General features: G+C 23.9%; 4 protein-coding genes across 4 annotated transcripts; 1 reads left to right on the top strand and 3 right to left on the bottom strand.

Moving 5' to 3' along the window:
* Window positions 1-171: 171 nt before the first annotated feature.
* Window positions 172-949, bottom strand: PCHAS_0721500 (rRNA-processing protein FCF1, putative; the record flags this gene model as incomplete). The annotated part of the gene is made up of 2 exons (XM_016797711.1): window positions 172-750; window positions 947-949. 2 exons carry the CDS (start codon window positions 947-949, stop codon window positions 172-174), a joined length of 582 nt encoding a protein of 193 aa, XP_016653637.1.
* Window positions 950-4,887: 3,938 nt separating this feature from the next.
* PCHAS_0721400 (zinc finger protein, putative) lies at window positions 4,888-5,762 on the top strand (the record flags this gene model as incomplete). The annotated part of the gene is made up of 2 exons (XM_016797710.1): window positions 4,888-4,914; window positions 5,100-5,762. 2 exons carry the CDS (start codon window positions 4,888-4,890, stop codon window positions 5,760-5,762), a joined length of 690 nt encoding a protein of 229 aa, XP_016653636.1.
* A 1,660-nt stretch (window positions 5,763-7,422) lies between these two features.
* On the bottom strand, window positions 7,423-9,444 carry PCHAS_0721300 (BEM46-like protein, putative; the record flags this gene model as incomplete). Its single annotated transcript, XM_016797709.1, has 11 exons — window positions 7,423-7,560; window positions 7,656-7,697; window positions 7,798-7,974; window positions 8,067-8,118; window positions 8,228-8,338; window positions 8,426-8,504; window positions 8,662-8,729; window positions 8,848-8,902; window positions 8,998-9,027; window positions 9,209-9,253; window positions 9,378-9,444. The coding sequence occupies 11 exons, from the start codon at window positions 9,442-9,444 to the stop codon at window positions 7,423-7,425; spliced, it is 864 nt and encodes a 287-aa protein (XP_016653635.1).
* Window positions 9,445-9,985: 541 nt separating this feature from the next.
* PCHAS_0721200 (DNA helicase, putative) lies at window positions 9,986-13,745 on the bottom strand (the record flags this gene model as incomplete). Its single annotated transcript, XM_016797706.1, has 5 exons — window positions 9,986-10,015; window positions 10,371-10,445; window positions 10,543-10,610; window positions 10,769-10,820; window positions 10,947-13,745. The coding sequence occupies 5 exons, from the start codon at window positions 13,743-13,745 to the stop codon at window positions 9,986-9,988; spliced, it is 3,024 nt and encodes a 1,007-aa protein (XP_016653634.1).
* Window positions 13,746-15,523: the final 1,778 nt, after the last annotated feature.

Here is a 15,523-nt window from a genome sequence, read left to right as displayed (position 1 = left end):
AATAGAATAGTATGAAAATAATAAAGGTATGTTAAAAAGTAAGAAATGAAAAAATATTAAAATTAACAAAAAAAAAACGAAACAAAGAAAATATAGTACGGATACACACATACAAGACGTACTATATTTTATGGATCGATTGCGATCTTTATAATTTTTTTGGGAATTTTTTTATATCATAATATTGTCTGGAAGTCTTTCAATTTTATATTTGAAATTTTTTGCATATAAAATTGGAACACCTGGGATTTTTCTTAATCGTATTTTTAAATCTCTATCATTTGTTGCAATTATATAACATCGACTTTCAGTAACTCGATTGACTATACAATCGTCAGCATAAGTCCCTTTGTGTGTGCATGTTAATCTATTATATCTCGGATCTTTAAGTAATTTTAAAGCAAGCGAATAACGTTGTCCTAACTTTTCCATTTCTGCAACAACACAATCCGTTACATAAATATTACATTTTGCTAATAATAATTCTGAACATCCTTTAATTATATCAATTTTATATTGTATACTTGAATTTATAAAATTTGTATCTAATATTATATTATATGGTGGACATAAATTTTCATTATAATTAAAAAATAAATTACTATCAATTGGAACTATTTGTTTAACTTTTCCTTCATTATTTTTATCATTTTTTTTTATTACTTTATCATTTGTTTTTTTTAATCTATTATCATTTGGGTTTATCACCCTTTTTAATTTTAAAATTTTTTGTGTTTTTTTAAACTTCCCCTGAAATGGTCAAAAAAAAAATCCATGAATATATGCATATAAGTTATGAGCATGTTTCAAAAAGTTGTAGCATAGTGGATAGAACAAGCTTTGCTATAAACAATAGTCATACAAGAATAGGCTAGTTCATAAGTTAAAATATGTACAAGCAAAAATATGCATATTGGGCTAAGTATAAGTTTATGAAATTTCTTACCATTTATAAAATTATATTTCCTTCATATCAAAAGACTCTCCAATAATATCCCAACTATTATACTTACTATTTTTTTTTGTATTTGTTACTATGATATTTCCTTATATAAGCAATATGTCATTAATTTGTGTTTTTTTTAAATTAAATTAATATAAATAAATATAATTCAAAAAATATAAAATAAATATTTAAACGTAATAAATCAAAATAATTAAAATAAAAAAGTTACGAAAAAAAAAAATACTATTGCATAAAACATAGTAAATATAGAGGCGTTGAGAAAAAATTAAAAAATTAATAAAATAGCAGAATATATGTATAGTTACATTTTTCTGCATTGTAGGTTGTAATATTTTTTTTGCATTTTTAAGTTCCTTTTCTTTTCACAGAAAGTTTTCATATATACATGATAATTTTATTTTTTGTATATTTATTGTATAGCATGTAATAGATCAAGGGAAAATGTCTACTCAAAATGTTCATGTCAATTATATACATATAATATATTTTTGTCACATACCATTTTTAAGTACTATCCCATTGTGCAAACAATTTTGAAAGGCTTGAAAAAGTTGAAAAGGTTGAAAAGGCTGAAAAATGCAAAGATAGCTTTTGGCGAGAAAACCAAAGGAGGCACTAAAATTCTTTGCCAAATAAGAATGTGAAAAAATCGAATTCTCATTAAAAAAAATAAATTCACAACCTTATAGAATAATTCATACATACGTATGCGTACTGTATTCATGTAAAGAACAATATGCATTAAATATAAAAATTATATTTTTGGACAAAATAATGGACATAATTAAACAATTAATTGGCAAATTTATAGACAATTTTTTTGCTTTTTCTTTTAAATTTTCATTTTTACAATAAATATATTTAATTCGCACATTAAGACATTGTAGCTAATAAATATTTTCAACTTATTTTGTATGAAAAAATAATAAATTAGTAAACAAATGAATATATATTTATATGCCCTAAGAATAACCTTAAATGTGATTCCTTACAATTTTGAGAAAATATTACCGATATCTCTCCCTCTATATATAGAGAGAGCTGTTTTTATTATTAAAGTGCCGATTGTGATAATAAACAGTTATAAGCGTACGAAAAATACATATAAAGTTTTCACCTCAATTTTAATATTTATTATAGACTAGTGACAATTAAACTGGTTAGGCTACTGCCAAATATAATATACAAACACGTATAATTGCACATTTTTAGAGGTACATACTTACGAAGTATGGATGAAATGGGCACTTTGATTAGTCTTAAAGAATAATATATATTATATAAATATACATCCTTTTATATTATAAACATTTGTAATAATATACACATAAAAAATATGTAACCCTATATATGCTTATGCTTAATCATTTTCCATAGAGTTTGTTTCATATTTTTGAAAAAGCTTTGAAATGCTTATTTCATAAAATATCCACTACTCTCTATGAGTTTAAATACATTGTCGCTCTGAGTTATTCCCCTAAACATTTGGAATAACTAAACCGTTTGGTTTACTTTGTTAATTTATCTAATTAAGTAAAATAATACCAAGCATTTATATTATCACTTTTCCTGCCAATGCAATGCCATTTTTTTTTCTTTGTTTTCATAACCTTCTATTAGTATAACATAGTAATTTTAAAGATATATATTTATAAACCATAAGCTTTGGCTTGTTTTAAAAAAAAAAAATAAAATAATGCAAAAATTGTATGAGCCAACCGAGGGATTAAAAGTTATAGGGATAAGCACCCCCCCAGAAAAAAAACTAGTAAAAATATGATAATAATGTGTAGTCATTAAAAAATGAAAACATCATATCATAGTATTTAAAATTTTTTGAAAACTGCTTAAAAAAATGACATAAAAAAGCTAGCAGTAATAAATTATATAAAACAAATTTACATATAAATATAAAATCCTCTAGGCTCTTTTAATTATATAGCCATCCCCATTTTTACATATTATTATATAATTTTATTTTATGTAATTAATATATTATTGTACATACTAAATTAATTTAAAAGTAAAAAAATGAAATGGAAAGACAAAATATAAATATTATATATAACATTATTTATAATGCCATTTTTTTCTCTTTTTTCTTGGTCGATTATTTTTATAAAAATGATGTTTAAAAGGAAATTATATATATTTGTTTATGAAAATAAAAAAAAAAAAAATAATAAAATAATAAAATTTATAAAATTATAGCGCATATAGTAAATGACACCATTTTTTTTATGGGGGTTTTATTTTATCATATAAAAGTTACTGTTTTATTTATTATTTATATATATATATAAAAACTATATAAAATATATCATAAATAATATAATTTATACATTATTATTATATATATACATTTATACCTCCTGTTTTTATTTAATTTTTTTTAAATATAATATTGAATAAATGCAGTTTTAATAAAATAATGAATTGCGAATAATATTTATAAATAACAATAATTATATATATACATTTTATGGATGGATTTACACTAACTTTTATATTTTTACCTTTATTATTTAATTAATTAATAATCCTATTTTGAATTATTTATTTAATGTTATTTTAATTTTTAGGCCAATTTTTCATTGCCTTAATTTACATTACTCTATTCTTCATTTCTTCTTAGCATGTTTTTTTTTATTTATGCATTTTATTATTAACATCAAAAAAAAAAACAGCTAAAAAGTTTTCGAAATTAACTATATATTTTTTAATATTCATATTTTTGTTTGTTTGATTTTTTTTTTTTAATACAATCACGATTATACTTTCATGTTATAAGTCCATTATTGCATTGTTATATTCTTATATATATATGTGGTTGTATGCATATAGTATATTTATATTTATCTACTATGTGGATACCTATGTGTAGTAATATTTAATACATGACATCACGACTGTGTTCTTTGCCCATTTTAACACTGGAAAATTGTATATTACAAAAAATAGCATACACTACTATCGCATATATGTAAAAACGGGAAATCCGCATTAATAAAAAGAACAGCGACAAATTGATGTACACTATGTATTGAACTATTTCCGTGTATAATATAAATATATATTATATATTTATTAACGTTCATACAAATAGCGAAAATTAAGGAAAAAAAAATATTTAATAGTCATAAAAAAAAATTCACGCACATTTTTTTTATTAACAAATCATATAATTAAATATATGCAGGATATGCATAAACATATATATATATGTATACATACTTTATATATATGTAGTGTGCATATTTATTAATAAAATATGCATACTTATGTATGTTTGAATTTCGTTCTACAGTAAAAGTACACATTATTTATGTGTGTTTTTTTTATTTATACTAATTTACAAATAAATTAATAAACAATTGAGTGAATAATATAATAAGACAAATTTTTATTAATACGACAGAATTAAAAAAACAAGCCAAAAAATATAAAAAAATAAAAGAGTGCATATATATATACATACTACAAAAATTTGCATAACCGAATTTTAAAAGTGCAAGTTGAAAAATTTTATCATTTTTGAAGTGTATACAAATATATTAATAAATTTTAACTAATCAAGAAAAGGGAAACCGAAAAAATATTTAGTTGAAGTGCGAATTTGATGAAGTAAACACAGTTGGAAATATATTAATATATTTACATATACATATATATATATGTGTGTGAATATATATGGCATTGATAAATTATTCTATCACGGGGAAATAATAATTATTTACAATTTCTATATTTTATACGCATTATAATTTATATTTATTTTTTGCTATTTTTCAAATAAAACATCAGTGTTTTATATTTTTTAATCTTTAAATGAGCATGTAAAAAAAAAATTAATATTCCAATTTTATACTTTTTTTATTATCATTACAATTTATTCTACTTTAAAAAATATATTTGAAACAATGAGTTCAGAAAAAAACGCAACAACGGTAAGAGAAAAATATATTATGCATAACTGTGTTTTCTACATATTTATGTACATATGCATGCATATTTTCTATTTCCTTCCCAACCGGAAAATAGGCAATACCGTCATTCCACATCACTCTATTATTGCATTTTGTCGTTTTATTTTTTAAAAATTTTTTAAATTTTAACTTTTTCCTTTGTTCAGCCACCGTCGATTTTGTGTGAAAACAATTGTGGATTTTATGGAAACCGAGCAAATAACAATCTATGCTCAAAATGTTATAGAGAATTTTTAGAAAAACAAAAAAAAGAAATGTCTAACATTGAGAAAATGAAAGATAAAAGTATGTCCGATACAATGCATAATTACAATAAAATAAACGATTTAATTGATCCACATTTTGTAAAAGGAAAAGATAAAGATGAAAAAAGCGAAGCAAATAATGAACAACAAAATAGTGAAATAAAATTAGAAGAAAAAAAAAATAATAATAATAATACTACCATAAATACTGTCGATATAAAGAACGACAATAAAAACATTAACAGTGATAATACAAAAAATGATAACGATAATAATGATAATGAGAAAAATAATAGCATACCTGTTAGTAATGATAATAATGCTGAAAAAGATGCCTATGAAAAAATGGAAAGCGCAACAGATGGCCAAGATAAAAGCAAATGCTATTCATGCTCAAAAAATATTGGATTATTAGGTATAAAATGTCGATGCAATCATTATTTTTGCTCCCTTCATAGATATGCTGATGCACACAATTGTACCTTTGATTATAAAAATTATCATAAACAACAATTAATCAAAAACAATGTTAAAGTTGTAGCAGATAAAATTAACAAAATTTAATTCTTCAAACGATATCCATTTTATTCTATATTTATATGAAAAAAAAAAAATACAGATTTTCCATAGCTTTACCTCATATTGTAGTAAAAACAAAAAAAATTATAAATTATTTTAAATTTAAATATTTTATACATATGCGTATGTATGTGTATATATCTATTTACTTATTTGTATCCATTTTTTATATACGTATAATAACTATACGTATTTCCTTACCCTTTTCTCCTTCGCAATTTTTACATTAAGAATGTACATGCTTGGTATGGTGTTACATATATGAAAATATATGTATTATTTATATTATGATTTGTTTTTTATAGTTCTATTTTTATTTTTCGATATTTATATTGCATGTACAATTATAGCCTTTAGAGGCTGTATAATTCATTACATGCTTATTATTATTGCTTCTAATTATTTTATTAAATTTACATGCTTTCAGATATATTTATATATCCTTCCTTATTTTCCTTCTCGATCTTCTGTTTCTGTTTATATAATTATTATTTTTATTTTTTGCCTTTTACCATTTCACTTAATATATACATCCTATGCACATATTAATTATATAAGCATAAGTCAGTACACATCCTTATGTGCCTCTATAAAACTCTCATTTATGCAAGCATGTATGTACATACCTGCCTATGTATATTCATAAGTATATTCATATTATGTATATGCGTAAATGTGGATGCACAATTTAAAATTTTTGATAAAATAATTCATTTTTGAAGTTGAACACGAATAAACAAAAAATAAAAATAAAAATAAATAAAAAATGCTATAGCAATGGAAAGGGCAACCTGCATATTCAACCGCGAATATAATACGGTGTGCCTTTTTTAGTAACGTTTTACATATGACCATGCAGGCTAAAGCATAAAATGATGTGACTGGGCTGGTGTAAATAAACGGCATAGTTCAAACCTATGTACATTTACAAGCTGGTCGATAAATAAATTATAAATTAATTATCAGTACCTACCAAGGGTGGACCATTTTGTTTATTCCTCTTTTTGAAAAAGAATAATATGCGATATAATTGTAAAGGGTATTAATTTTTTTTTGTTTATATTCTTAACTTTATATTTAATTCAAATGTTATTAAATCTATGTATATGTATGTTTAGCTTATATAATATTTTTGATGAATAAAATATATAGACAAAAACATAATACAGAATAGTATTAAAACAACAAAATGGAATTTACATTAATTGTTAATACAAATAAGAAGAGATACAATTATATAAAACTAAATTAATTGTGAAAATGAAATGGTTATTACTAATACAAAACAGTTTATAACTTGAATTTCGAAAATAGTTATGAACGAAAATTGATTTTTTGTTTATATTATTGTATGCCCAACTTAGGTAGACATATAAAACTTATAACACTTGGATTATAAAAAGTAACAATGTTTTAAAATGTCTTTCTTCAATATTTATGTCATTTTTTTATCTCTGTATTCATTAGGAAAATAATACAAACATTGAATTAAGGGAACAATCCTTAACAAATAATACAAAATAAACAAAAAATGTCTTTGCAAAATTGTTAATTTAAAATATATACGTCCTATGTTGATTAATTGGTTGATTGTACATGTCGGCATGCACATATTGACCTAATTCTTCTCCACTCGTGTTAGGGATTATTTTTTGCCGTATTTGGAAATTGCTGCTTCAATAAATATTTTCATCGATCGATGGTAAGACCCATCATCATTTACGAGGATGTCAACGTGCTCTCCATCTTTTGCAGTGTAAATAAATTTCTGGCTTGGGCATAGCTAGGAAGGGTGAGCAAACGGAGAAAATGTAACGAAATTACGAAAACTGCGAAAAGCTATGAAAATTACGAAAAACACATCACATGTAAACCTACCTCGTATAGTTTTTTTCCATGACTTGGGGGAACGATTTTATCCTAAAAAGTATTTAACAAAATGGGAGAACAAATGTATAACATATCAAATTGGTTTACGAATAAACATGTGTTTGTATATGCTTTTTTCTCATGTGCCTACCTTTTCAGAAATATTAAACAAGGCTGGAACACGATTTTCCTTTATTTTTTGTTCATTATTCATTTTTGTTCTTATTAGTAAATCATAAGATATGATGAAAAAAAATAAAAATGGTTGCGCAAGTTTTGCCATTTCTTTCATGCTTAAAAATGAGTTTTGAACGATTAAGCCCGATATCTGTAAAAAAAAAAATGAAATATAAAATTGTATAAAATTGTATAATCTTATCTACCATTTTATGCATTTAACACTAAAGCAAATGGACTTACATGATTGACATTATTCTTAGCTGTCTCAATAGCAACGGCACCACCCATGGACCTAAATTAACAAAGTAAAAAATAAATATGTATGTATATATGCACTTGCAAAGTGTGACAATTGCCATGCTGCACGCGCTGTAGCAGTGAGAGAGGTTTGTTTTTATTACGTTCCAAGCACAAATATATGTTTCATATTTATGCTCGTAAGATAATTTATGTATGCTTGGCCGTCTTTGTAAAATAGAGCTTCGGATGGGCTAAGATCATTATCTCCAGAACTGTATTTAAAAAATAAGCAAAAAAAAATATATATATAAACGTGAAAATTTAGCGATGCATATTTTTTTTTTAATTTATATGCATACCCTCTATTTGAACATGAGAAAACGCTCACGTCTACTCTTCCAACTATCAAATTGTATATTTCAACATTTTTCTCCAAATCTATAAATGGATTTATTTTAAAAAAAAAAAAAAAAAAAAAATTAATTGACAAGTCGGTAATTTCTTATGTACACATTGGAGGCAAACTCAGCTTGGATTCTTTTTTTATCCATATATGTAAAAATTTTTGGGGGGAATAAAAATTGATGATTCTTACAACTTCCATTTCCAAGGAAATAGAGAATAACTGGCTTGTTCTTATAGTCTTCAGTTTTTATAAACCAACTATAGGTAAGCAAAGTGAAAAGAAGCAAAGTGAAAAGAGGCAAAGTGAAAAGAAGCAAAGTGGAAGATAGAGCGATAGACTGGCTATATAATGTAATTCCATTTTCGAATTATTTACCATCGAAGTTTCTGATTATCTTCGGTTGGCATCATAATTTCCTCATAATTGGGTCCTGAATTTTGAATAAAATAAAATAATATATATTATGACTTGGTAAATAAAAAGTATAAGTTTTCCAAATTTTTCTGAAGAATTTTCTTGGCCTACCTAAGGGTTTGATATATTGGGGATCGGCCTCTAAAGGGGGTACCAAACAGGTTAAATTAAAAAGAAAAATGAAAATGTGTAAAAAATCGTATATAAGTACAAAATCGACATCTCATATTTAGTGGCATGGCATATGATGGATAAACTGGTTGATACATAAGACATGGTCAGTTAATTTAATTTATCTTTATAAATTGTCAATGATTATTACTTATTTTTACGAAAATTAAACTGTCCTGGATAAAGTATATGGTCGCTTAAAAGGGAAGAAATAAAAAAGTATATGTCGCATATAGTTATCGGTATAGACATATTCTTAATGTTTATTAAAGATTATATATTTGAATTTAATTTTCTTAAAATGGCATATTTATTCTTACTGTTTATCACAACTAAGACTGCTATGATAGCAACTACAATGGATATGATCAACTTTTTAAGTACCATTTTTTATAACGTAATTGTAAAAATGTATTTAAGCCTTACACCAAGTTAATTTTTATAATTTATATATTTTTAATAATTTACGAATATACAAGTATGTTTTTTGAGACAAATATCATATTATAGAAGAAATACAAAGTTCATAAAAATGCTATATAATTATTTTTCATAAATTACACGTAATTTTGCTATTTATATATGTGTCATATTTTTTGCTTAAATAATTTTATTTTATTTTACAAGTATACAAATCGGGGGGGCCCTTATTATTTATGGGTTATTGAGAATGTTTAAATAGTTTGTTTAAAAATAACAAAAAAATGAGAGTAAAAAAAATAATACATATATAATGCATAAATGATATATATTATAAAATAATATATTCTTCAAAAAATATAAAAATATATGGATGGACTGTATAATTAGTTGTATACGCATATCAAAACCCGTATATACATGTGCGTTATTTTTTTTTTTTTTATTTTAAGCCACATTTATTTACATTATAAAAAAATATAGAGCGAATATAAATAAAAAATTATTTTTATTTCATTTCCACTACATTTAAGGCATCCTAAAAAGGGAAAAAAACGAAAAAGGTAAAAAACGTGAAAAAGTGAAAAATGTGGAAAGGCGGAAAAATTATTATATTTAATTATGATCTCAAAACGGATGTATAGCCATATCTAGCCATGCATGTAAACATGCGCACACTCATATACAAAAAATAATAGGGAATAAAAAGAGCTTAGCATGTATATAATATATATATACATATCTTATTTTGAATGTAAAAAAGAGCAAAATATTTGCTACATAATAATACATTAAGCATTGTTTCCAAATGGACAAAACTTGAGTATACATATGTATATAATTAAATATGATAACTCAAAAAAAAAAAAAAAAAAAAAAAAAAAATAGCTTACTTTTATAAAAGCTGTTTGTAATAAATCGCTATTTCCTCCAAAAGCTTGATCAAGGTGTAATTTAGCTTTACAACACTACAATGAAAAAATATAAGACATAAAAGGTTAATATTTGAATATATATTTATATAAAAAATATGAAAAAAAACATTTTTTTTATTCCTATTCCAACCTTAAGAACTGTCTCCTCTATTGTATTTTTACAACATAGTCGATAAATGTATACCTCTTTTTTTTGTCCTAAAAAAATAACATAATTATTAGTCAAAAAAGGGAATACAAAAATGGTGCAGTTAATTTTGCGGGTGACCAAGTAGTCTCCTTTTTTGCCGTTTTTTCGTCATATTTTTTTTCGTTTTTTTCTTTTTTTTTTTTTTTTTTTTCGTTCACTGGCTTACCCAATCTGTGCACCCGGTCTTCGGCTTGTCTATCGTTGTGGGGGTTCCAGTCCTGCGCAAAAAGGGAAAGAGAAATGCTCAAATATGGATAAGTTTGAAGAGGAACAGGTGCCTATTTTGATGGCAATTTTGATGGTAATTTCCCTTCCTATTATGGTGGGCCGTTTTTGATCATTACCTGGTCCATGAGAATGACATGGTTAGCTGCGATTAAGTTCAAGCCAACACCACCCGCTTTTGTTGAAAGTAAAAAAATAAAAACATTATCATTTTCCGAAAACTCTTTTATAATTTGCTGTCTTTCAATGGTATTTGTCGAACCATCTAATCGGACATAAATATTATTTTGTGTTCTTTTTTCGGATAATTGTGAAGAAGTAGACATTGCTGAAGGGGATCGCATATAAGTATCATCATCTTTATTAAAGCTAGTTCGTTTTGAAAAATTGTTATTTTGTTTGTCATTATTGTGGCCATTTTCTACTTCATTATTGTGGTCGGTTTCTACTTCGTTATTTTGTTTACTAACACTCTGAGTTTTATCAACAAAACTGGAATGCTCAGCATAATCATTCTCATCATAAATAAATTCGTATAATAGTGATTCTTCAATAATATCTAAAAATGTAGTATATTGTGAAAAAATTAAAACTTTTTCTTTTTTTTCTTTTATATTTTTAATAAGAGTTAACATATGATGTATTTTTGTACTATTTAAAATATGTTTTTTATCTATTAAATATTTATTTAAATTATTATCTCCTTGAGATATTAAATGTTTAATTGATAAATGTATATCAAAATCGGAGATTTTCATAAATTCATTTTCCACTGTTTTTAAATCTAAATCTAAATATTGATCCGTATTATTATAAAAATATTTCGATATTTTTTTTATATCATCAACCGAATAATAATATTTATGTAACAATGGATGATTACATATTCTTCTTAAAATGAAAATAGAAGCATTAATCATTTTACCTCTCTCTTCTTTTGTAGTACCACTACTATTACTATTTTGTGATGATGTAGAAGTGACTTGGCTAATTTTTACCATTTCTTCATCCTCTCTTTTGTTTATTATAATTTTTGCTTTATTTTCTTCATCATTCTCTTCTTCCTTTTCTATATTTATCGTTTCTTCATCGATTTTATCATCATCTTCATCATAATTATCACTACTTCCTTTCATTTCGTCGAAATTTTTAGTATCCGTTGTACTGTTTGATTCGTTCGTTTGTAAATTTTTAGATTCCTTTTCTGTTTTTCCTTCTAGTATTGATTTTAGTTTGTCCATCTCTTCTTTACTTGAATTTGTTTGTAAAAATTCTAAATGCTTATGTGTGTGTTGCAATTTTGACAATATCTCGTCTTTATATAAATCGAGTTGTGTGTTATTTAGAGGCAGTTTAATTATTATACTATGCTTTTTAGGCATATCTATAAAAACGTGTTTTTTAGATCGTCGAAGAATATATGGTTCAATAATTAGTTGTAATAAAATAATTTCTTTATTTTTAATATCAACATTTTTTTCATGATGTTTGATTGTTTCATCAAGATAATTTTTTATAATAGTTCGAGTATTTTCACACATATATCCTTCATCTTTTTCTTCATCCGAATTATTTTCATTTTCTTCATCTCCATAACTATCACTTACACAATATACATCATCATCCTTATTTGTTTTTATTTTATTTTGCTTATTTTCATCTGGTTCGGATTCTATTTCATAAATATCCATAATATTGTAGTTACGCGATTGAGTATTGGATTCTAATTGGGTGTCATCTAGCTCGTCTTTTTTCTCGATTACCTCTTGATATAACTTTAAAAAGGCATCCATAGCAGCATTTATATTCTGCTCTGTAAATATATGTGGCATTAAAAATAAAAGAAGGTTCGTTAGTTCTTGTGTTTTGTTTTGAATAGGAGAACCAGTAAGTAATATTTTGTTACTAAAAACAATTCTTTTTTGCAACTTTTTATAGATTAATGAATTTTTATTTTTTAAAAAATGTGCTTCATCAAAAATTAGATAATCATATTTACGAATTTGTCTAAAATATGCAGCATCGTTTTTTCCAGTTAACATATTAATACTAGTAATAATTAAATGTATTGTATTATTATTATTATTTTTTTTTTTATTTGTAAATATATCATAAGCTAAATATTTCCTTTCATTTTGATTTCCATAATATATAATTTTATGATTCTTAAGATATGGACACCACATATCTATTTCGTTGTCCCAGTTTTTTAATAAACTTGTTGGTGCTACTATAATAGTTTTATTTTGTAATTTATTTGTTTTATACATATAATCTAAAAATACACATGTCTGGGCTGTTTTTCCTAATCCCATTTCATCAGCTAAAATTCCATTTTTTTTTTCTTTATATAAAATATATAACCAATAAACTCCACATTTTTGATATTTTTTTAATTTATGAAATGTATTTACATTTTTTTCAAAATCTTCAAAATCTGCATCATAATTATTAATTCTAAATGAACCTTTTACAAATTCTTTTATTATATCTTGTCTTTTTTCTTTTATATTTTGTGTAAAATATTTTATAATTTTATTTTTTACTTTTATTGAACCTAGTAAACAATTATACAACTTTTTTAAATTTCTTTCATATTCTTTTCTTTCTTCAATTTCATTATCATTTGTCATACTATCTTCATAACTTTTACATAAAAGCTCATCATCATTTTTTTTATTTTCTTCACATTCGTTGTTATATTCTTTTTTGATATTCTCTTTATCACTACTATCACTATTTGAACTGTCCAATACCCTTCTTAATTTTTTTTTTTTTTTTTTTTTTACAACATATTCATTACTTTGCTTTTCTTCACACTTATCATTTTTTTCTTTATATACATATTTATCAAAGTCAATTAAATTATTTGTTATTTTTCTTTTCCTTATTGGATCAACAAATTCGCATACATCCATTTTGTTTGAAACACAGCACCGAATATTTTTGTGAATTATTTTGCGAAACCAAACTCACACTCTCTTGTTGTCTTGGCTTATCGTAAAATGCTTACAAAACTATGGATCACGAATTGGGGTGATTAAAATAAAATTATACCATTCATAAAAATTGATAAGATACGAAAAAAGAATTTAAAAATAACGGAGTATGTGAAGTGCTCGAAAATTTTATTTGGTGACTATATAACGAGGTAAGTAAAATCGTTTAAAAGGCAGAGATAACTGAAATATGCACATACTAAAGACGAACAAAATAGTATACTGTGCAAGATAATAATAAAATAAATAATAAATAACGAATAGCTATCATATATACATAAAAATTTAAGCACGAGAAAAAAAAAGAAATATTAAAAAGTGGCTTTCACAAGCAATATTTGATAACAAAATTGGATTTTCATTTAAAATGGGGTACTTAAAGTATATAAATTAATAATAAAAAAAAAAAAAAACAGTAAAAAATAGTTTAAAAAAAATTAAATAAGTATACGAAAAATATTTTGAAAGATTTATTATATTGTTAAGAAATATTTGGTGATAACTTGGATTTTTTTAATAACTCGCGAGATCGTATAATCTTTGTACATAATAATTATACGTAAAACGTATAGTAAAAATGTATGCTAAGATGAAAATGGCATATAATTGAAAACTATGCATGTGCAAAAAAATAAAATAATAAACATACTTATCGAAATAAAAGAAAAATATGAAGTACGAATATATCGGTCTTTTTTTTTTTTTTTAAGAATATATGGAAATATAATAATTTGATAATATAAATTGGAAATATCGAGAGTAATATATATTACATAAAATATATTAAAGAATGTATAATATTATATATATTTTCCATTTTATATTTAAGAAAATTATATATTTATATTCTTCAATTTATTTTAAAATATTATTATAAATATAATTTTTATATTTTATATCATAACCTTAATTATTTTCCACTAGTACACTATAATTTTTGTTATTACTATGTTGTATACTTACTTAGTTTGTTCTCTACTTATTTAAAAATAAAAAAGTCTGCATAATTTTATAATTAATAATATATTGAAAATAATGGTGTACTTATATAAGGAGACAATATTTATAACAATCCTTTTTTTTTTACTATCTTGTTAAGACGTATTATATTTTATCAAATAAATCGAGCTATAAATAAAGTCTATTTAGCTGTACTACTTTTTTTATTTTAAAATTGGCTATAACTCAAAAATGGGTACTTATTTAGTTTTGCTTCATTCGTTAATAATGTATAAAGGTGATATATGTGATTGAATAAAATATATGAGAGTAATGAACTGGCTTTATTTAAAAAAAAATATTTTAAGGAATGATCACTGCATAGGTGTATATATTTAGTATTTACTTTTCTATGATTACTAAATATAATCTAGGTGGGAAAAACAATTTAACGCGATTTTATTTTATCACATTAAAGGAGTTGCATACGCTTATTTTTATCATTTCTCAATTCGTTAAGCGCTTTAAAAAGTAGCGATAAAAAGTAGCGGTGAAAAGTAGCGGTAAAAAGACATGCACACAAAATTGGGGAAAAGAATAAGCAAAGCGGTCTGGCTCGGCTGATAGAGTGTTGGCTTTGCCGTAATTATTATACTTATTTAAAAATAAAGTTTAAGGATACTTATTCTTTTAATATGCATTATAATAAAAGACATTGCCTTAAATTAACAAGCCAAGGCTTCGTATTTATTTAGTAA

The sequence above is a fragment of the Plasmodium chabaudi genome (genome assembly GCF_900002335.3).
Source record: "Plasmodium chabaudi chabaudi strain AS genome assembly, chromosome: 7".
NCBI lineage: Eukaryota > Apicomplexa > Aconoidasida > Haemosporida > Plasmodiidae > Plasmodium > Plasmodium chabaudi.
Note: the sequence above shows the minus strand (reverse complement) of the source record. Positions and strands in the feature narration are given on the sequence as shown.